The following is a 14,591-nucleotide window of genomic DNA, read 5'->3' on the forward strand; positions in this document are numbered from 1 at the left end:
TGTGGGTGTAGACCCTCTACTGGCAGACCATGAATCCCAACTAGAAAGTCTTTGTTGGATGCCATCTTCCACTAGATGCCAACTCCTCCAGGAAAGGGATGTTCGCATCTCACATCCTCTCCTTGGTATCTCAAAAACTCAGTCGTTTTTGAATGAATGATAAGGTGTTACCTACTGCAGCTGCTGTCTGGCTTCCTTCTTCATCAATTTCCCTACTCTTCCCTGCATTCCCTCTCTTCCCTCTTCTCTCTTTCTCTCTTTGTCTCTGTGTATCTCTCTCTCTCCTCTCCTCTTCCCCCTCCCGCCCTCTCCCCCTCCTCTCTCTCTGTCTGTCTCTTTCTCTCTCCCTCTCTGTCTCTGTGTCTCTCTCTACCCCTCCTCTCTCTCTCTCTCTCTCTCCTTCACTAGCCTAGGCCCCCACAAGTCCAGCACCTGGAACAGTCCTCTGGCTTTGGAAGGAAGAAAGCCTCTGTTTCCTTCACCCCCTCCGCACCCCCAGTGTCTACGCACTGACGCCTTTCCTGGTGCTTAGCCCTTCCTTCTGGAGAGAAGAAAAAGGACGTTTTAAAACTCCAGATAATCTCAAAAGCTACGCGCAGCTGTACGAGTTTCCACTGTTGTGTATTCCGCCTGGTGACTGGTGAGAAGATGCCTTTAGGGATACCATTGGCTGGTTGGCCCGCAGCCGGCCAATCCGGGGCTCTAGACCCTTCATTGACCTCTTGGGCCTCTGCGGCCAGAATAGAGTTGGAGCTTGTGCCAGGTCCCGCCGCTGCCCACGCCGCGCCTCGTGGGAAGCGAATAAAGGTTTTTTTTCCTCCGCTTTCAGGATGTATCGTTCTCTGATTATGACTATGAGATTAGGGAGAAGGACGACAGGAAAATCATTTGAGCGTCAGAGGAGAAATAACGCAGAAGTTATTTCGAGATGGTCGGAAAGGGAGGGTCGCGCTCGCCCCTCGGGGGCAGGGCTGGGGCGGTGGGTGGGAGGGGATTCGGGGGAAGGCAGTCCCCGGGAGAGGGGTCTGGCTTTCCCTGCCATCACTCTGAGCGATCCCCGGGAGGGGTGGAAGGTGGGGGGAGGCGATGGAAAAGTATCAAGTGACACCTGAAGAAACTCAACTCTGGCCAGAGGAGTGAGCCGGGGAGGGCGGAAAACGGCCTCCCGGATGGTCGCGTGGTTGGCTTATTCCTTGGGATGTCTGACGGGTCCGTCAGGAGACTACGGAGCCGGGAGAGGAGGGGCGCTGAGCATCGCGGGGCGGGTCCCAGGAAGGTCTGCTATCCATCAGAGGCGGTGCCCAGGCTCGGTGGCTGATCCCTCTGCGTCTGCACCCCGCACCGTCCCCTCGCCCCGGCCTCGGGTCGCAGACGCCCCCGGGTGACCCTCCGGGTTCGCCGATGGAGCGGGCGGCTGCTCTGCGCTTCTCCGCGCCCGGCTCCCTTCTGCTCGTCGTGATGCTCGGCGGCTCTGCACTGCTCTCAGGTAAGGGCGCCTGCCTCTGGCTCCCGTCGGCTTTCCCGGGCGGGAGTGGGAGGTGGGGGGTCAACACTTCAGTCTGCCGAGAGGTAAAATGCATCAGTACTGCGGTTGGGGTTCAAGCAACTTTCACTCCCCTCGTGTGCACCGAATTTACATCATCGCCATCAGATAGAAATACAGGCAGGGCCCAAAGGCCAGCTGCCCGTACAATTTTAAGTGCTTGGGTAGCTACATTTAAAATAGTAAAAAGGGACAGATGAAAAAAGTTTTAATGATGCATGTTTTTTAATCCCAAATAACCAGAATATTGGTATGTAAACTTTTAATTAATGTAAGATATTATTAACAGTGAGATATTTCACATTTTTTATTCTAACATTTTAAAATGTGTGTGTGTGTACTTTTCATTTAAAGTACGTTCCAGTGGGGACTTAGTGGCTACCACAATGGACAGATCAAGTTTATCCTAGACTCCAGGCATTGTGTTACATTGGGAATAGGGGAAAAATCTCTGTAAGCACAGGGTCTGCTGGCACAGTGCTCAGTGTGTGCTTCTTAATAAGTATTCACAACCTCAGTGGATCCCCCACCAGGCATCTGTCACTGCCAACCAACCACACTGACTGGCTCAGCTCAGGAAGCCCCTGTGGCTCTAGAAAGAATACATCTGTCCCCTGGAATAACCACTGCCTTTCCTGCCTTTGATATCTGATGGCCATGCCTTGTTCTGCTCCTTTGTTGAACAGCCCAGTTTACTGTTGTGGGGCCGACAGATGCAGTCCTGGCCATGGCGGGAGAAAACACCAAGTTTCACTGCCACCTGTCACCCGAGAAGGATGCAGAGCACATGGAGGTGCGCTGGTTCCGATCTCAGTTCTCCCTGGCGGTGCTCGTGTATAAGGCTGGGCGGGAGAGAACAGAGGAGCAGATGGAGGAGTATCAAGGAAGAACCACCTTTGTGAGCGAACATATCAACAAGGGGAGCGTGGCACTCATCATACACAATGTCACAGCCCATGACAACGGCATCTACCACTGTTACTTCCAAGAAGGCAGATCCTATGATGAGGCTGTTATGCACCTGATGGTGGCAAGTGCGTCATTTCGTTTTGCTCAGTTTTTTTCAGTGTGACCCTTAGGAAGAGTTTCTCTCCCAACCTCAGGACCATTGCAGCCCAGCAGATTTTTGCCTAGCATCCCCTTTAAACAGGAAGGTAGCTTCTTCTGGCCCAAGGACCAAATGAGTGGGTTTGCCTTGCTTCAGTGTGGGCGTCAGTTCCTGAGAAGCATATGCAGAACTCCACTGTAGCCTTGAGCCAGAGTGAAGGTTTAACTCCCACAGATAATTCTTATGCCTACTAAGAGATCTCTAAGGGTTTTTCCCAGCAACTCGTTTTATAATTAATTGGATATTTTTATTGTGATATATAATACACATCCAGAAAAACTTATAAAACATTAATATAGGGATACCTGGGTGGCTCAGCGGTTGAGCGTCTGCCTTTGGCTCAGGGCCTGGGATCAAGTCCCACATTGGGCTCCTTGCATGGAGCCTGCTTCTCCCTCTGCCTGTGTTTCTGTCTCTCTTTCTGTGTCTCTCATGAATAAATAAATAAAATCCTTATTAAAAAAGTTAATATACAGATTCCGGAACTATGAACAATAACCCATGTGACCATGATAGGCTGCCCACAGGTTTGGCTTTTGAGGCCTCTCTCCGTGGCTTGCAGATGGTCACCTTCTGGCTGTGTCCTCACATGGCCTTTCCTCTGTGTGGACACAAGCCTGGTATCTTTCTCTGTACCTACTGATCTCTTCTTCACATCCAAAGGTATTGGAGGTTAGAACTCCAACATGTGAATGCGGGGGGGGGGGGGGGTATAATTCATAACAAAATCCCTCTCAAAATCCCCAACTGAAGCATGTTCCTAGAAGTGTTGTATTATGAGAAGTATTTCTCTTCTTCCTCTGTAATAGATACTACAAATTTATTTTCCAAAATGTTCATGCTAATATACACTCTTACCAATAGTATATGATCCATATGTTTTTCATTAAGTTCAAAGACTAGTGTTTCTCATTGATTTTCAATCGATTTCTTCTTTTTAAAAATTTTTTCCTAAAGTTTTTATTTATTTGAGAGAGTAGCAGAACATGAGTGATGGGTGGGGGAGAGGCAGAGAGAGAAGCAGACTCCCCAGTGAGCAGGGAGCCCAATGTGGAGCTCCATCCCAGCACCCCTGGATCAGGGCCTGAGCCCAGGACAGATACTCACTCAACCAACTGAGCCACCCAGGTGCCCCTTTGGACTTTTTTTTTTTTCTTAAGCTTTATTGTCCTAATCATAACCAGAACCAATCAGGATCTAACAATAGCAGTTATTCACCACTTTATCTCTAGCATCTAGCAAGTTGCTTGACACCTAGTAGATACTTAATAAATAGTTGTAAAATGAATGAGTGAAAAACAAATACATTGCTGATATCAAACTTTCAGAGTCAGTTTAAACCATCAAGACTTTGGAGGCAATCAGAATGATGCATGGTGGTTCATCTAAAGCAAAACAATTCACTAGCAATAAAATATATGCCACAAATGTGAGCCACATATATATTTTTTAAATTTTCAATAAACACATTTAAAAAGGGCAAAACAAAAAAAGGCAGAGTGGGGAAATTTGTCTTTGGGCTCCCTCACATGACAGACATTCATAAGTTCATTGAACAAATCCGTTATTAACAAGCCCCTATATTCAAGTTACTGTTCCAAGTAACTGAAGACAAAGTAGTGAACAAAATACAGGAAGGTTCCTGACTTCATGGAGCCCGAGTTCTAGAGAGTACAGAGAGCCCATCAATAAACTACTGAATTAAACTGTATCTTAGATGGTGGTGAGTACTGTGGAAAAAAGCAGAGAAGGGATTGAGAGTCCAAGGGGGAGTGAGGGGAATATCTTCACTGAAAGGATGGCAAATGACCACAATTGGAGCAAAGTCAGGGAGAGATTTGTACCTCTCTGGGGGCTCCCCCAGAGGAACCAATGGGAAGTCCCATCTGGCCCAGTGCTAGGAGTCTGGGGGCCAGATAGTGGACCATATACTTCGTCATTTGAACCCTCTGACATTGAGAGTGAGAAGAGCCCCTGTCAGTAACCACATGGGGGAGGGCATATGGACATCCCTTGTCTCAATAGATATTAATTTTGTTTTTTCTCCCCTTTCCCCAAATCCTAATCATATGAGAATGACTGACGCGTCCAGATGATTTTATTAAAGCGTGTTCCAGTGCCAAGCCTGCTGGCCCCCTAGGAGAACTAGTGACAATGTAATCAGTAGGAGTTTGGCAAGGCTGTAGGGGAGAAGTGGCATGTCCCAGAGTTTATTAATAATGGTTTTAAGGCATGACCTCTCTCAGGGCCAGTGTATTATACTTTAAAAGGAACATTTGAAGGCTGGAAGAGCCTTTAAGATACACATAAATCAATGGCATTTCAGTCAATTAGACCAATGGAAGGAAGGCTTAGGGGACAGTGTGGCCTCCCCAGGAGACCCCATCTTTGTCACTTAGAAGTGCAACCTTCTATGGGATGAATAGAAAATGTTGTGGCAGGAGGATTTCTCAACCCTGGTGGCCTGATTCTTCACAGCAACACTGCACAGCTGAGTAGGATGATTTGTATGTAACAGGAAACCTCTATTCTTTCCTGTGAGCATGACTCAGGTCTGGCCTGCCCCACTCTGAGCTGAGTTGTAGAATTGTTTATCCGTTTTTTGTTTGGTCGGTTGACTGGCTGGCTGATTTTGTCCTTATGTCTACTGTCTCAATCTTGCCCTGGCTGAACCCCATGGAACCTCATTATGTAGAATTTATTTCCAGCTTGCCAAATTCTTTTAAATCTTCTCACACTTTAGAGTTTCTGTGCCAGTCTTTCAGGTTTTTTTATTTTTGGCTTATTTCTTCTTGGCAAAAATAAGATGGAGCAGGTAGCTGAGACTTACATGATTGCTTTAATTTTGTCTTTTAATTTTTTGAATTGCCTTAACAAAGGAATTACTTTTTTTATAATAAATTTATTTTTTATTGGTGTTCAATTTGCCAACATACAGAATAACAGCCAGTGCTCATCCCATCAAGTGCCCCACTCAGTGCCCGTCACCCATTCACCCCCACCCCCCGCCCTCCTCCCCTTCCACCACCCCTAGTTTGTTTCCCAGAGTTAGGAGTCTTTATGTTCTGTCTCCCTTTCTGATATTTCCTACCCATTTCTTCTCCAACAAAGAAATTACTTAAAAGACATTTGGAAAAAAAAAAAAAGATATTTGAATATGAGGTGCCTATGGTCAGTCTGTCAAGCATCTGCCTTCGGCTCAGGTCATCTCAGGGTCCTGGGATTGAGCATCTAATGGGGTGGGGGGCAGCGCAGGGATCTCTGCTCAGCAGGAAGTCAGCTTTTCCCTCACCCTCTCACCCTCCCTCCCACTTGTGCTTGCTCTGCCTGTCTCTCTCAAATAAATAAAGAAAATCCTTATTTTTTAAAAGATTATGTATTTATTCAAGAGAGAGCAAGAAAGAGTGAGAGAGTATAGAGGGAGAGAGAGTATAGAGTATAGAGGGAGAGAGACAAGAAGATTCCATGCTAAGTGTAGAGCTGAGCCCGAAGTAGAGGCAGACAAGGGTTCGATCTCAGCACCCTGAGATCATGATCTGAGCCAAAATCAAGAGTCGGTCACTTTACTGACTGTGCCACACAGGAGCCCCAATAAATAAAATCTTAAAAAAAAAGTGTGGATGAAACAATATTATCCAACAATAAACAGGAATTTTATTTTGCTGAGCTGTTCTAAAATTTAATTTAATTTAATTTAATTTAATTTAATTTAATTTAATTTAAGACTTTGGTGACTGCAAGACCCCTGGCTAAAGAAGTTTCTTAGGACTGTGCACTTGCAGGTCTTGTACCAGTATTCTCTTTTATTAGAGACTCTTATTTTTTTAAACATTTTGCTTTTATTATTTTTAAGATCTTACTTATTTATTGACAGAGAGCACAAACAGGCAAAGCCAGACTCTGGTGAGCAGAGAGCCTGACATGGGGCTTAATCCCAGAAGCCTGAGATTATGTCATGACTCAAGCCAAAGGCAGATGCTAAACCAACTAAGCTGCCCCGGTGCCCCTTTTTAGAGATTCTTTTAAAGACAATAAGTTGGGAAGAGCTCAGAGTCAGAATTTTTTGTGATGTTCTGCTGACGTCGAGGAGATGATACTGTTAGCTTGAGGATCCCAGGAGCACCCAGATCTTTCTAATAGGTAGATGTTGTAGAGGAAATCCCCTGGCTGACAGGGCCCCCCGAGAGGTAATCATCTCTGAATTGGGGTAAGGGTTGGTTCAGCATTCTAGTTCTGTCCATTCTCCTAAAAACCTGCCACTCCTGATGACCTGTGGTCCTGGGAAGCCCTGAGCCAGGAGAGAAGGGACAATCTCTTGAGGTCAGAAAGTTTCCTAAGATTCTGCTGGCCTGACAGGCTTCTATCCTTCTCCTGTGACTCCAGAGCCTCAGGAGACCACCAAGACTGAGCAGTCCTCCCAGGACAGAAAGAGAAATCCTCAACTGGCCTGTTTCAGGTCAGAGTGGACACACTCACCCAGAAGGGAGAAAACTATATTCTCTGACTGAATGAAGCAATCGACAAACAATTAGTATGAGACAGATGGAGGTGTGCCACTGTGATGGGGTCAGAGCCCAAAGCGAAGTGCCATGTCATCCTGTCCTCAGAGATCTTGTGATTTATTGGCACACTGGTCTCCTGATGTTATCCCCGATCAGGGTCTTTTTCCTTCCTTCCTCTCCTCTATCTCTCCCCGCCTCACAGAAGGGCTACTGTGGGAATGTGTAGAATACCCATAACCAGCTTTGGTGGCCACTGGTGACTTGCTGTCTTCCTCTTCCCCTTAGCATTCCCTGTTGAGAGCTGATCTAAGACACTCAGGCTAAGACACCATTGCCTTTTTAGCTGTTCCCTGGTCTCTGTCCCCAGGCCTGGGCTCTAAGCCCCTCATTGAAATGAAGGGCCACGAGGATGGAGGCATCCGGCTGGAGTGCACATCCATAGGGTGGTACCCAGAGCCCCATGCCACGTGGAGGGACCCTTATGGGGAGATCATGCCAGCCCTGGAGGAGGCTCACACTGTGGATGCGAATGGCCTCTTCATGGTCAGCATGGCTGTGATCATCATGGACTTCTCTGTGAGGAACGCATCCTGCTCTGTCAACAACACCCTGCTTGGCCAGGAGAGGGAAACTGTGATTTTCATCCCAGGTTAGTTCCCTGCCCTCTGGAGGCTCATCACATGGAGGCAGGATCTTCAGACATATTAGAGCCTGGAGGAGGGATGGGTAGGTAGAGGCGTGGGGTGGAAGGGTCCTAAGCCCTGAATAGCTGGCAGCTGCAGCTAAGGCGAGACCTCTCCCCTTGTCTTTTCTCAAGGGCAAAATCAAAGTCTTCTCTGATTGTCTTTTCTCTGTCACGGTTCTTATCCTGTAGGAATTTTTTTTTAATTTTATTTATTTATTTAAGTTCTACACCCAGCGTGGGGCTCGAACTTATAACACCCCCAGATCAAGAGTCACACACTCTTCTTCCTGAGCCAGCCAGGTGCCCCGTTGCAGCAATTTTTAAATATTTAGGACAATCGTAAATGTGGAGTGGCCTGAGCAAGTGGCTACGCCCAGAGGTGCTGCCTGCTGAGTCTCTCCCTTCCCGCCCATGGAATTTCTTAAGGTAGGGGTCGGTGGGTGGGATTCTCTAACTACAGACATGCACGAATACATTCAACAAATACATAACAAGTATTACCTATGTTCAAGGCACTGTTCTAAAGACCAAAGATAAATCAATGAACAAAATACATAAAGATCCCTACTGTCATGGAGCTAACATTCTAGAGTGGCAGAGAGCAATAGGTGAAATAATGAAACTGCAGATTGTATCAGATGGTGATAAGTACTATAGAAGAAATTAATTGGGGGAGGGGACAGGGCATGCTGGGGGATGAGGGAGTTGTCATTATAAATAGGATGGTCAGTGAAGTCTTCACTGAAAAGATGCCATTTGGGCAAGTAAAGCATGAGCTGTGCAGATATTTGAACCAAGCAACGCCGTTAGCAGAAACAGCACATGGAAAGGGCCTGAGGCAGGAGTATGGAGCTTAGAGCCTGGAGCTTAGAGCCTGGAGGAGGGATGGGTAGGTAGCTCCTCTGGCAGCTTCAAGGAACCCCAAGAGGCAGGTGTGGCTGGTGGACAGGCAGTGAGTTAGTCTGAGCGTGATAGGAAACACTACAAGGCTTGGAGCAGAGAAGTAACATGATGGCACTTAGGCTGATAGCTGAGGACAGAAGCAGGGGTAGGGATGATATTGCCTGCAATATTTCAGGCAAGGAGGGATGGCAGCTTGTGCCAGGTGGCGGCTGTGGTAGTTCAATGGGACCATGGGATCATGACTTGAACCAAAGACAGACACTTAACCAACTGAGCCCCCCAGGCACCTCCTCTGTGGGGTTTCTGGCAGAGTAGAGACCCCAGGAAGCTCTTTCCATGTGCATCTTGTCCATCTTGTCCTTCTTCTAAGTGGGACCTTTCTGGCTCCCTGTTCAGAGTCCTTTGTTCCCAGCACATTCCCCTGGATGGTGAGCCTAGCTGCTGTCTTGCCTTCTCTGCTCCTCTTCTCCGCTGGAAGCATCTGTCTCGTCAGGAAACTCCACAGGGGAAAAGAGGTCGAAAATGAAGCGAAAGAAGTTGCATGTGAGGAACCGGAGAAAGAACAAGTGGAAAAAGAGAAAGAACGTCAAATCCGAGGTAAAAGATGGGAGGACAGGTTACGGCCACACAGGGACACAGCTCTGACAGCTGGAAGCCTGGGGGTGGGGGTGGGGGTGCAGAGTTGGGAATGAATAGAGGCCACAGCCAGGGACTGGGGACAGTGGCATCTGGGGACTGACCCTACTGGCTTGCCTGCTGCCTCCTGCAGACACTGGGCCCTCACCTGTGTGCAGCCCCAGAGCATCTAACAAAAGCAAACCTAGTAAGTACTGATAATACTGCCACTGGCTCACAGATGGTTTCTGGAATCTTGACAGCTCCGTAGGGAAAGGCAGGGGAGGAGGGGTGCTCACAAAGGGCCCATTGTTTACTGCAAACCCCAATTCTCTTATTTCTTCTGTCGAGGACATTAGTTGGCTTCTGTTTCTTTTTTCAGAGCAACTTCAAGAAGAATTGCGTAAGTGTGCCATGCCCGGGGGTAGCCCATGCTATTCTGTACTCTGCTGGGCTACTCACTGGCTCCTGCAGCTCACATCTCTGTTCCCCTTGCAGACTGGAGACGATCCCTGCTACATGCTGGTGAGCACCCTGGACATGCCCTCAGGCTTCAAGCCCTGCCCCCAGGCCAGCCAACAGGGCACATTAGAGGTCACAAACAGGGGGGTCCCTTCACCAGCTGGTCCACTCTGCCATTAGGGAATTCCCACAGCTCCTGAAGGATGCTGTGGCTTACTTCCCACTGTCCTCTTGTTTAGAATAATTTGATCTATGCTTACCAGACATTTACCATACATAATGGACCACCCCATAGGTTACATTTTACTAGTTGTTACTCTTTGAATCCTGGATTACTTTGGAAGATGGTATAGATTCCGCAGGGTTGGAGAACCATGTGTTGGAAAAGCAATAAGCTTCCTCACGCCCCCTGTAAGGGTGGCTGCTTGGGGAACCAGAATGCCTTCCTGCTCCATGGGAACACTGATGCTCTGTGTATGGCCTCTGATGGGAGCAAGGGTTGAGCACAGTGGAGAGCATAGGATCCAAAGGCCCCATCCTAGAGAGTGCTTTGCATCTTATGATTTCTCCCCTTCTGCTCAAAAGCACTGAGGAATCCTGGTTCTACCAGATACCATCGTACTTGCACCTTTCCTTTGTAGGTGAATTTCAAAACTGCCAGAGTCAGACATATCAACAAATCACGTTAACACAGTAAGAATGTAGATCAGCTGAGAAATACCTATAGGGGCGGAATCTGCAGAATGTCAGGGATATGCAGCATTTCCCACATCCAGAGAAGTCAGAGACAGAGGCTGCAGACCCATGTTGCTAAAGCAGAAGCAGGTTGGCTTGTGGAGACATCACCCTCCCTTTGTCCCCTGTGTGGGGTGCTCTTGTGAGTCACTGAAATCTGTTGTTACCTGGTTAAACTGGTGCCGTACAGAGAATCAACGAAAGGACTTTTCACTACCTGGGAATCTGCAGAGAGAAAATGGCATTCACTGCTTCACTGGGAGAGGGGGCAGGATGGGCCTCTTTTCTGGTTTAAGCCAGGTTGTAAAATTCCTTCACTCAAGAGAGTCCCTGCCCCGCCCATGTCTTGAATAGAAAAGGGGGCTGACCTAAGAATGTGGAGCAAAACTGGGAGCCATTAATTTCCATTCGTTAAACTTCCTGCATTTTTTTTTAAAGATTTTATCTATTCATGAAAGACACAGAGAAGCAGAGATACAGGCAGAGGGAGAAGCAGGCTCCCTGTGGGGAGCCACATTCAGAGCTCTATCCAATCTGACGACCTGGGACCCCAGGATCACAACCTAAGCCAAAGGCAGATGCTTAACTACTGAACCACCAGGTGTTCCCTTCCCATATTTTTTTAGAGCCCTGATTGTCCTCTCCCTGGGGCCAGGCCCCTGTCACACAGGAGGGAGAAGTGTCACCTCCCGGATTCTGTGAGCTAGCTGCCTCGGAATTGGGACCTAGGGGCCTCCATGGAAAAGGCGGCCACACAGGGATCTCCCACCACATTCCTGGGACCTCTCTGGAGCACAGGGATAGCCCATCTCTTGAGACCCCAGGCCTCACGCTGACACTTCCTCTGCAGCTGATGTGGTGCTTGACCCCGACACTGCTCATCCTGAGCTCTTCCTGACAGAGGACAGAAGAGGAGTGAGACGAGGCCCCTCCAGGCAGAGTGTCCCTGACAACCTGGAGAGATTTGACTGCCGGCCTTGTGTCCTAGGCCTGGACAGCTTCTCCTCGGGGAGGCATTACTGGGAGGTGGAGGTGGAAAATGTGATGGTGTGGGCCGTGGGGGTTTGTAGAGACAGCGTTGAGCGGAAAGGGGAGGCCCTGTTGGTTCCTCAGAATGGCTTCTGGACCCTGGAGATGTTTGGAAACCAGTACCGGGCCCTGTCTTCCCCCGAGAAGATTCTCCCCGTGAAAGAGCGTCTTCGCCGAGTGGGCATCTTTCTGGACTATGAAGCTGGAGATATCTCCTTCTACAACATGAGGGACAGATCACATATCTACACATGTCCCCGGTCACCCTTTTCTGGGCCCCTGAAGCCTTTCTTCAGGCTGGGGTCTGATGATAGCCTGCTCCTCATCTGTCCAGCCTTCACTGGGGCCCGGGGGGTCACGGTGCCTGAGGGCGGCCTGATCCTCCACAGGACGGGGCCCCATCGCAGCCACCATCAGTTCCCTGGCCTCAGACCCAAGTAGAGAAGCCCTGGCCCTCCTGCCACCAACGCACAGCACCCCTGGAAGGAAATGGGCCCTTCTTCCCTCTGGGCACCTGAGAGAACCTCCTCCGGAAGCTCCTTTCACACTCTTTTCAGGCCCAGCCCCTCATTAGGCTGCTGCTTTAGGAACTCATTTGCTGGTATCGTGGGGTAGGGGCCAGTTCCAAGAAGGGCCACCACATGGCTCACACCCAAGAGGAACGTGTGAGAAAGTGACAGGTTTTCAGATCAGAGTGACTCAGGGTGAAGGCAGCTGAACACACCAGGCTGCCAGGGGAGGAAAGCCACATGTGGAGGTCAGGCATAAAGGAAGCCAGCCAGGGGGTGCATGGGGACCTAGGGTGTGGGTGCTCTGAGCCTTGCTGTGGTAGCTGAGGGAGCTCTGGAGCTGGTCGTCTGTTCCCACCCCTCCCTTGGCATCTCCAGACCACACAGCACAACTCTCCTGGCCTCCAAGCTAAAGGAGGATGAGGATAAAGACACATCTCAGCCTGGCTCAGGTCTCCCCTCAATAGCCTAGAAGTCAATACTCAGTTCCTGAGTATGGCCTAAGGTTTATGGTCCCACCTGAGCAGGTGAGTACCCCCAACTTGGCAGGTCCCCAGGTTCAGGTTCAGTGGGAAAAGCAGCTGACCTCAGGCTGCCTTTAAACATTAACAATTATGGAGAGGGTCTCTTGAGTGGTGCAGTCAGTTGAACGTGGGACACTTGATTTCAACCCAGGTTATGATCTCAGGGCCCTGAGATCCAGCCCCTTGTCTCTGTGCTTAGTGAGAAGTCTGCTTGAGATTCCCTCTCTCCCTCTCCTTCTGCCCTTCCCCCACTCTCTCACTAAATAAATAAAACCTTAAAAATAAACAAAAATTAAAAAAATTATTGAGGGCCTCAAAGAGCTTTTGCTCAGCTGGGTTATATCTGCCAATATTTATGGCATTGAAGATGGAAACTGAGACATATAAAAAATGTATTTGCAATTTATATTAAAATAGCAATAATAAACCCATTATAAGTTAATATAAAAATGTGTTATGAAAAATAACTTGTTTCTAAAGTAAAATAGATTTTATTGAGAAATGTAGCATTCTTTAAGGTTTTCACAAATCTAATATCTGGCTTTCACTAAAAGATGGGCTAGACCCTCACAGGTACGTCTGTCCTTAGTGTTGAGGTATCACAGGCCATGTCATCTCTAGTATGCTTCACTGTACACTAGTGAGTATCAACCTTACAGACTCCTTGAAAGTATAACAGGGGATCCCCCCACCTTGCCAGAAATCTTCAAATCATATGTTGAGAACCAGGATAGAGGATCCTGGAACCAAGTCAGGTATCTAAAGTGAGGGCTTAAATAGTAGTAATCCAGTTGTAAAAAGTAGGCTAGGGGTTCCCAGGTGGCTTAGTTGGTTAAGCTTCTACCTTCAGCTCAGGTCATGATCTCAGGGTCCTGGGATCAAGCTCCATGTGGGGCCCCATGCTCAGTGGGGAGTCTGCTTCCTCCCTTCCCCTGCTTGTGCTCACTCTCTCTCTCTCTCTCTCAAATAAATAAAATCTTAAAAAAAAAAAGTAGAGTCAGAGAAGCAGTGGGTAGGGCAGGCCCAAAGACCCAGCGGGGTTTCTGCAGGACCCACCAAGAGGGTCCTGGGCTTTGAGTGGGATAGAAATCAAATGTGAGCCAGGAAAAAGCAAGAGCGGAGTTTATTGACTAGGATTAGTGATAGAGTATAGCAGATGGGAGTGTCTTGGAGACTCAGAGAAGTGAGTTTCCTCCTCACTTGGAGTTAGGGGTTTATACTGGAAAGGGGCATATGTTCCTTAAGGAATGCAAGGTAGGGTTCAATCAAAGGTGTCAAGCGTAATTCCATAAATCATGGAGGTAGGGGGTTGGCACCAGTGAAAACCGAGGTTTGTTGGAAGCTTATGTTCTGGAACATGCTCAGGATCTGGTTCCTCTTACATGTTACCAGGTGTATGGGGGCCTAGGAAGAAACTCAGAATGATGAACTTTCATGTCTCCCTCTCGGAGTGGGAACAGAGCTTCTTCGGTTTACTCAGGTGCAGGGGAAATACAGAACATGAGTAAATTGGGCCTTGCAGAGAGAAGGGAAATGGAGCCTCCCTAACAATGGAGTCCCTCCCCTTCCCTGCGTCACTAACTGGCTATGCTGATTTTAAGCAAATTACAGCTTTCCAGTGTTTCAGCATTCCGGACAATAAAGCTTTGAGCAGGTTTGTATTTCTTTTAAACGCTGTCACTTGTGCCGAACTCAACCCTGACCTTCTCAGAAAGGTTTTGACTCTGAGAAAGGCGGGGGTGGGGGGTGGGGGGTGGACCGTGGGGTACCTTGTGGGAAATCGCTTGTATAATAAAGAATAACGTCAAACACTTGGTTTAGGCATTTAAATTCTTCCAAACTAACGCGAGGCAGGAAATGAGAAGGGGGATGAGTGGGGTTAAGAGGAGGGGAGTCACGCAGCAGACAAGTCTCCCCAGAACCATCACTTCCTCCAGGAGACCCTCCTAACTTTGCCATCAAAGGTGGTCTCAAGA

The 14,591-nt window shown here is 48.3% G+C and overlaps 1 protein-coding gene across 3 annotated transcripts; it reads left to right on the forward strand.

Moving 5' to 3' along the window:
• The first annotated feature begins 975 nt into the window (after window positions 1–975).
• LOC112674356 (butyrophilin subfamily 2 member A2-like) lies at window positions 976–13,606 on the forward strand. 3 transcript variants are annotated; one of them, XM_035710610.2, is made up of 7 exons: window positions 980–1,486; window positions 2,230–2,577; window positions 7,521–7,802; window positions 9,138–9,338; window positions 9,739–9,759; window positions 9,855–9,881; window positions 11,404–13,606. In XM_035710610.2, the coding sequence occupies exons 1-7, from the start codon at window positions 1,402–1,404 to the stop codon at window positions 12,021–12,023; spliced, it is 1,584 nt and encodes a 527-aa protein (XP_035566503.2). In that variant the 5' UTR covers window positions 980–1,401; the 3' UTR covers window positions 12,024–13,606. The 3 variants fall into 3 exon arrangements, with proteins under 3 accessions (XP_035566504.2, XP_035566503.2, XP_035566505.1); XM_035710611.2 differs by lacking the exon at window positions 9,739–9,759 and having other exon boundaries at window positions 976–1,486; XM_035710612.2 differs by lacking the exon at window positions 7,521–7,802 and having other exon boundaries at window positions 982–1,486.
• The last annotated feature ends 985 nt before the right edge of the window (window positions 13,607–14,591 follow it).

The sequence above is a fragment of the Canis lupus genome, chromosome 35 (assembly GCF_003254725.2).
Source record: "Canis lupus dingo isolate Sandy chromosome 35, ASM325472v2, whole genome shotgun sequence".
Classification (NCBI taxonomy): domain Eukaryota; kingdom Metazoa; phylum Chordata; class Mammalia; order Carnivora; family Canidae; genus Canis; species Canis lupus.

Coding starts and splice junctions, on each gene's coding strand:
- LOC112674356 (XM_035710610.2), top strand. CDS start 1,402: ATGGAGCGGGCGGCTGCTCTGCGCTTCTCCGCGCCCGGCTCCCTTCTG. Junction 1,487..2,229: donor CGGCTCTGCACTGCTCTCAG/GTAAGGGCGCCT, acceptor TTTGTTGAACAG/CCCAGTTTACTGTTGTGGGG. Junction 2,578..7,520: donor TATGCACCTGATGGTGGCAA/GTGCGTCATTTC, acceptor CTCTGTCCCCAG/GCCTGGGCTCTAAGCCCCTC.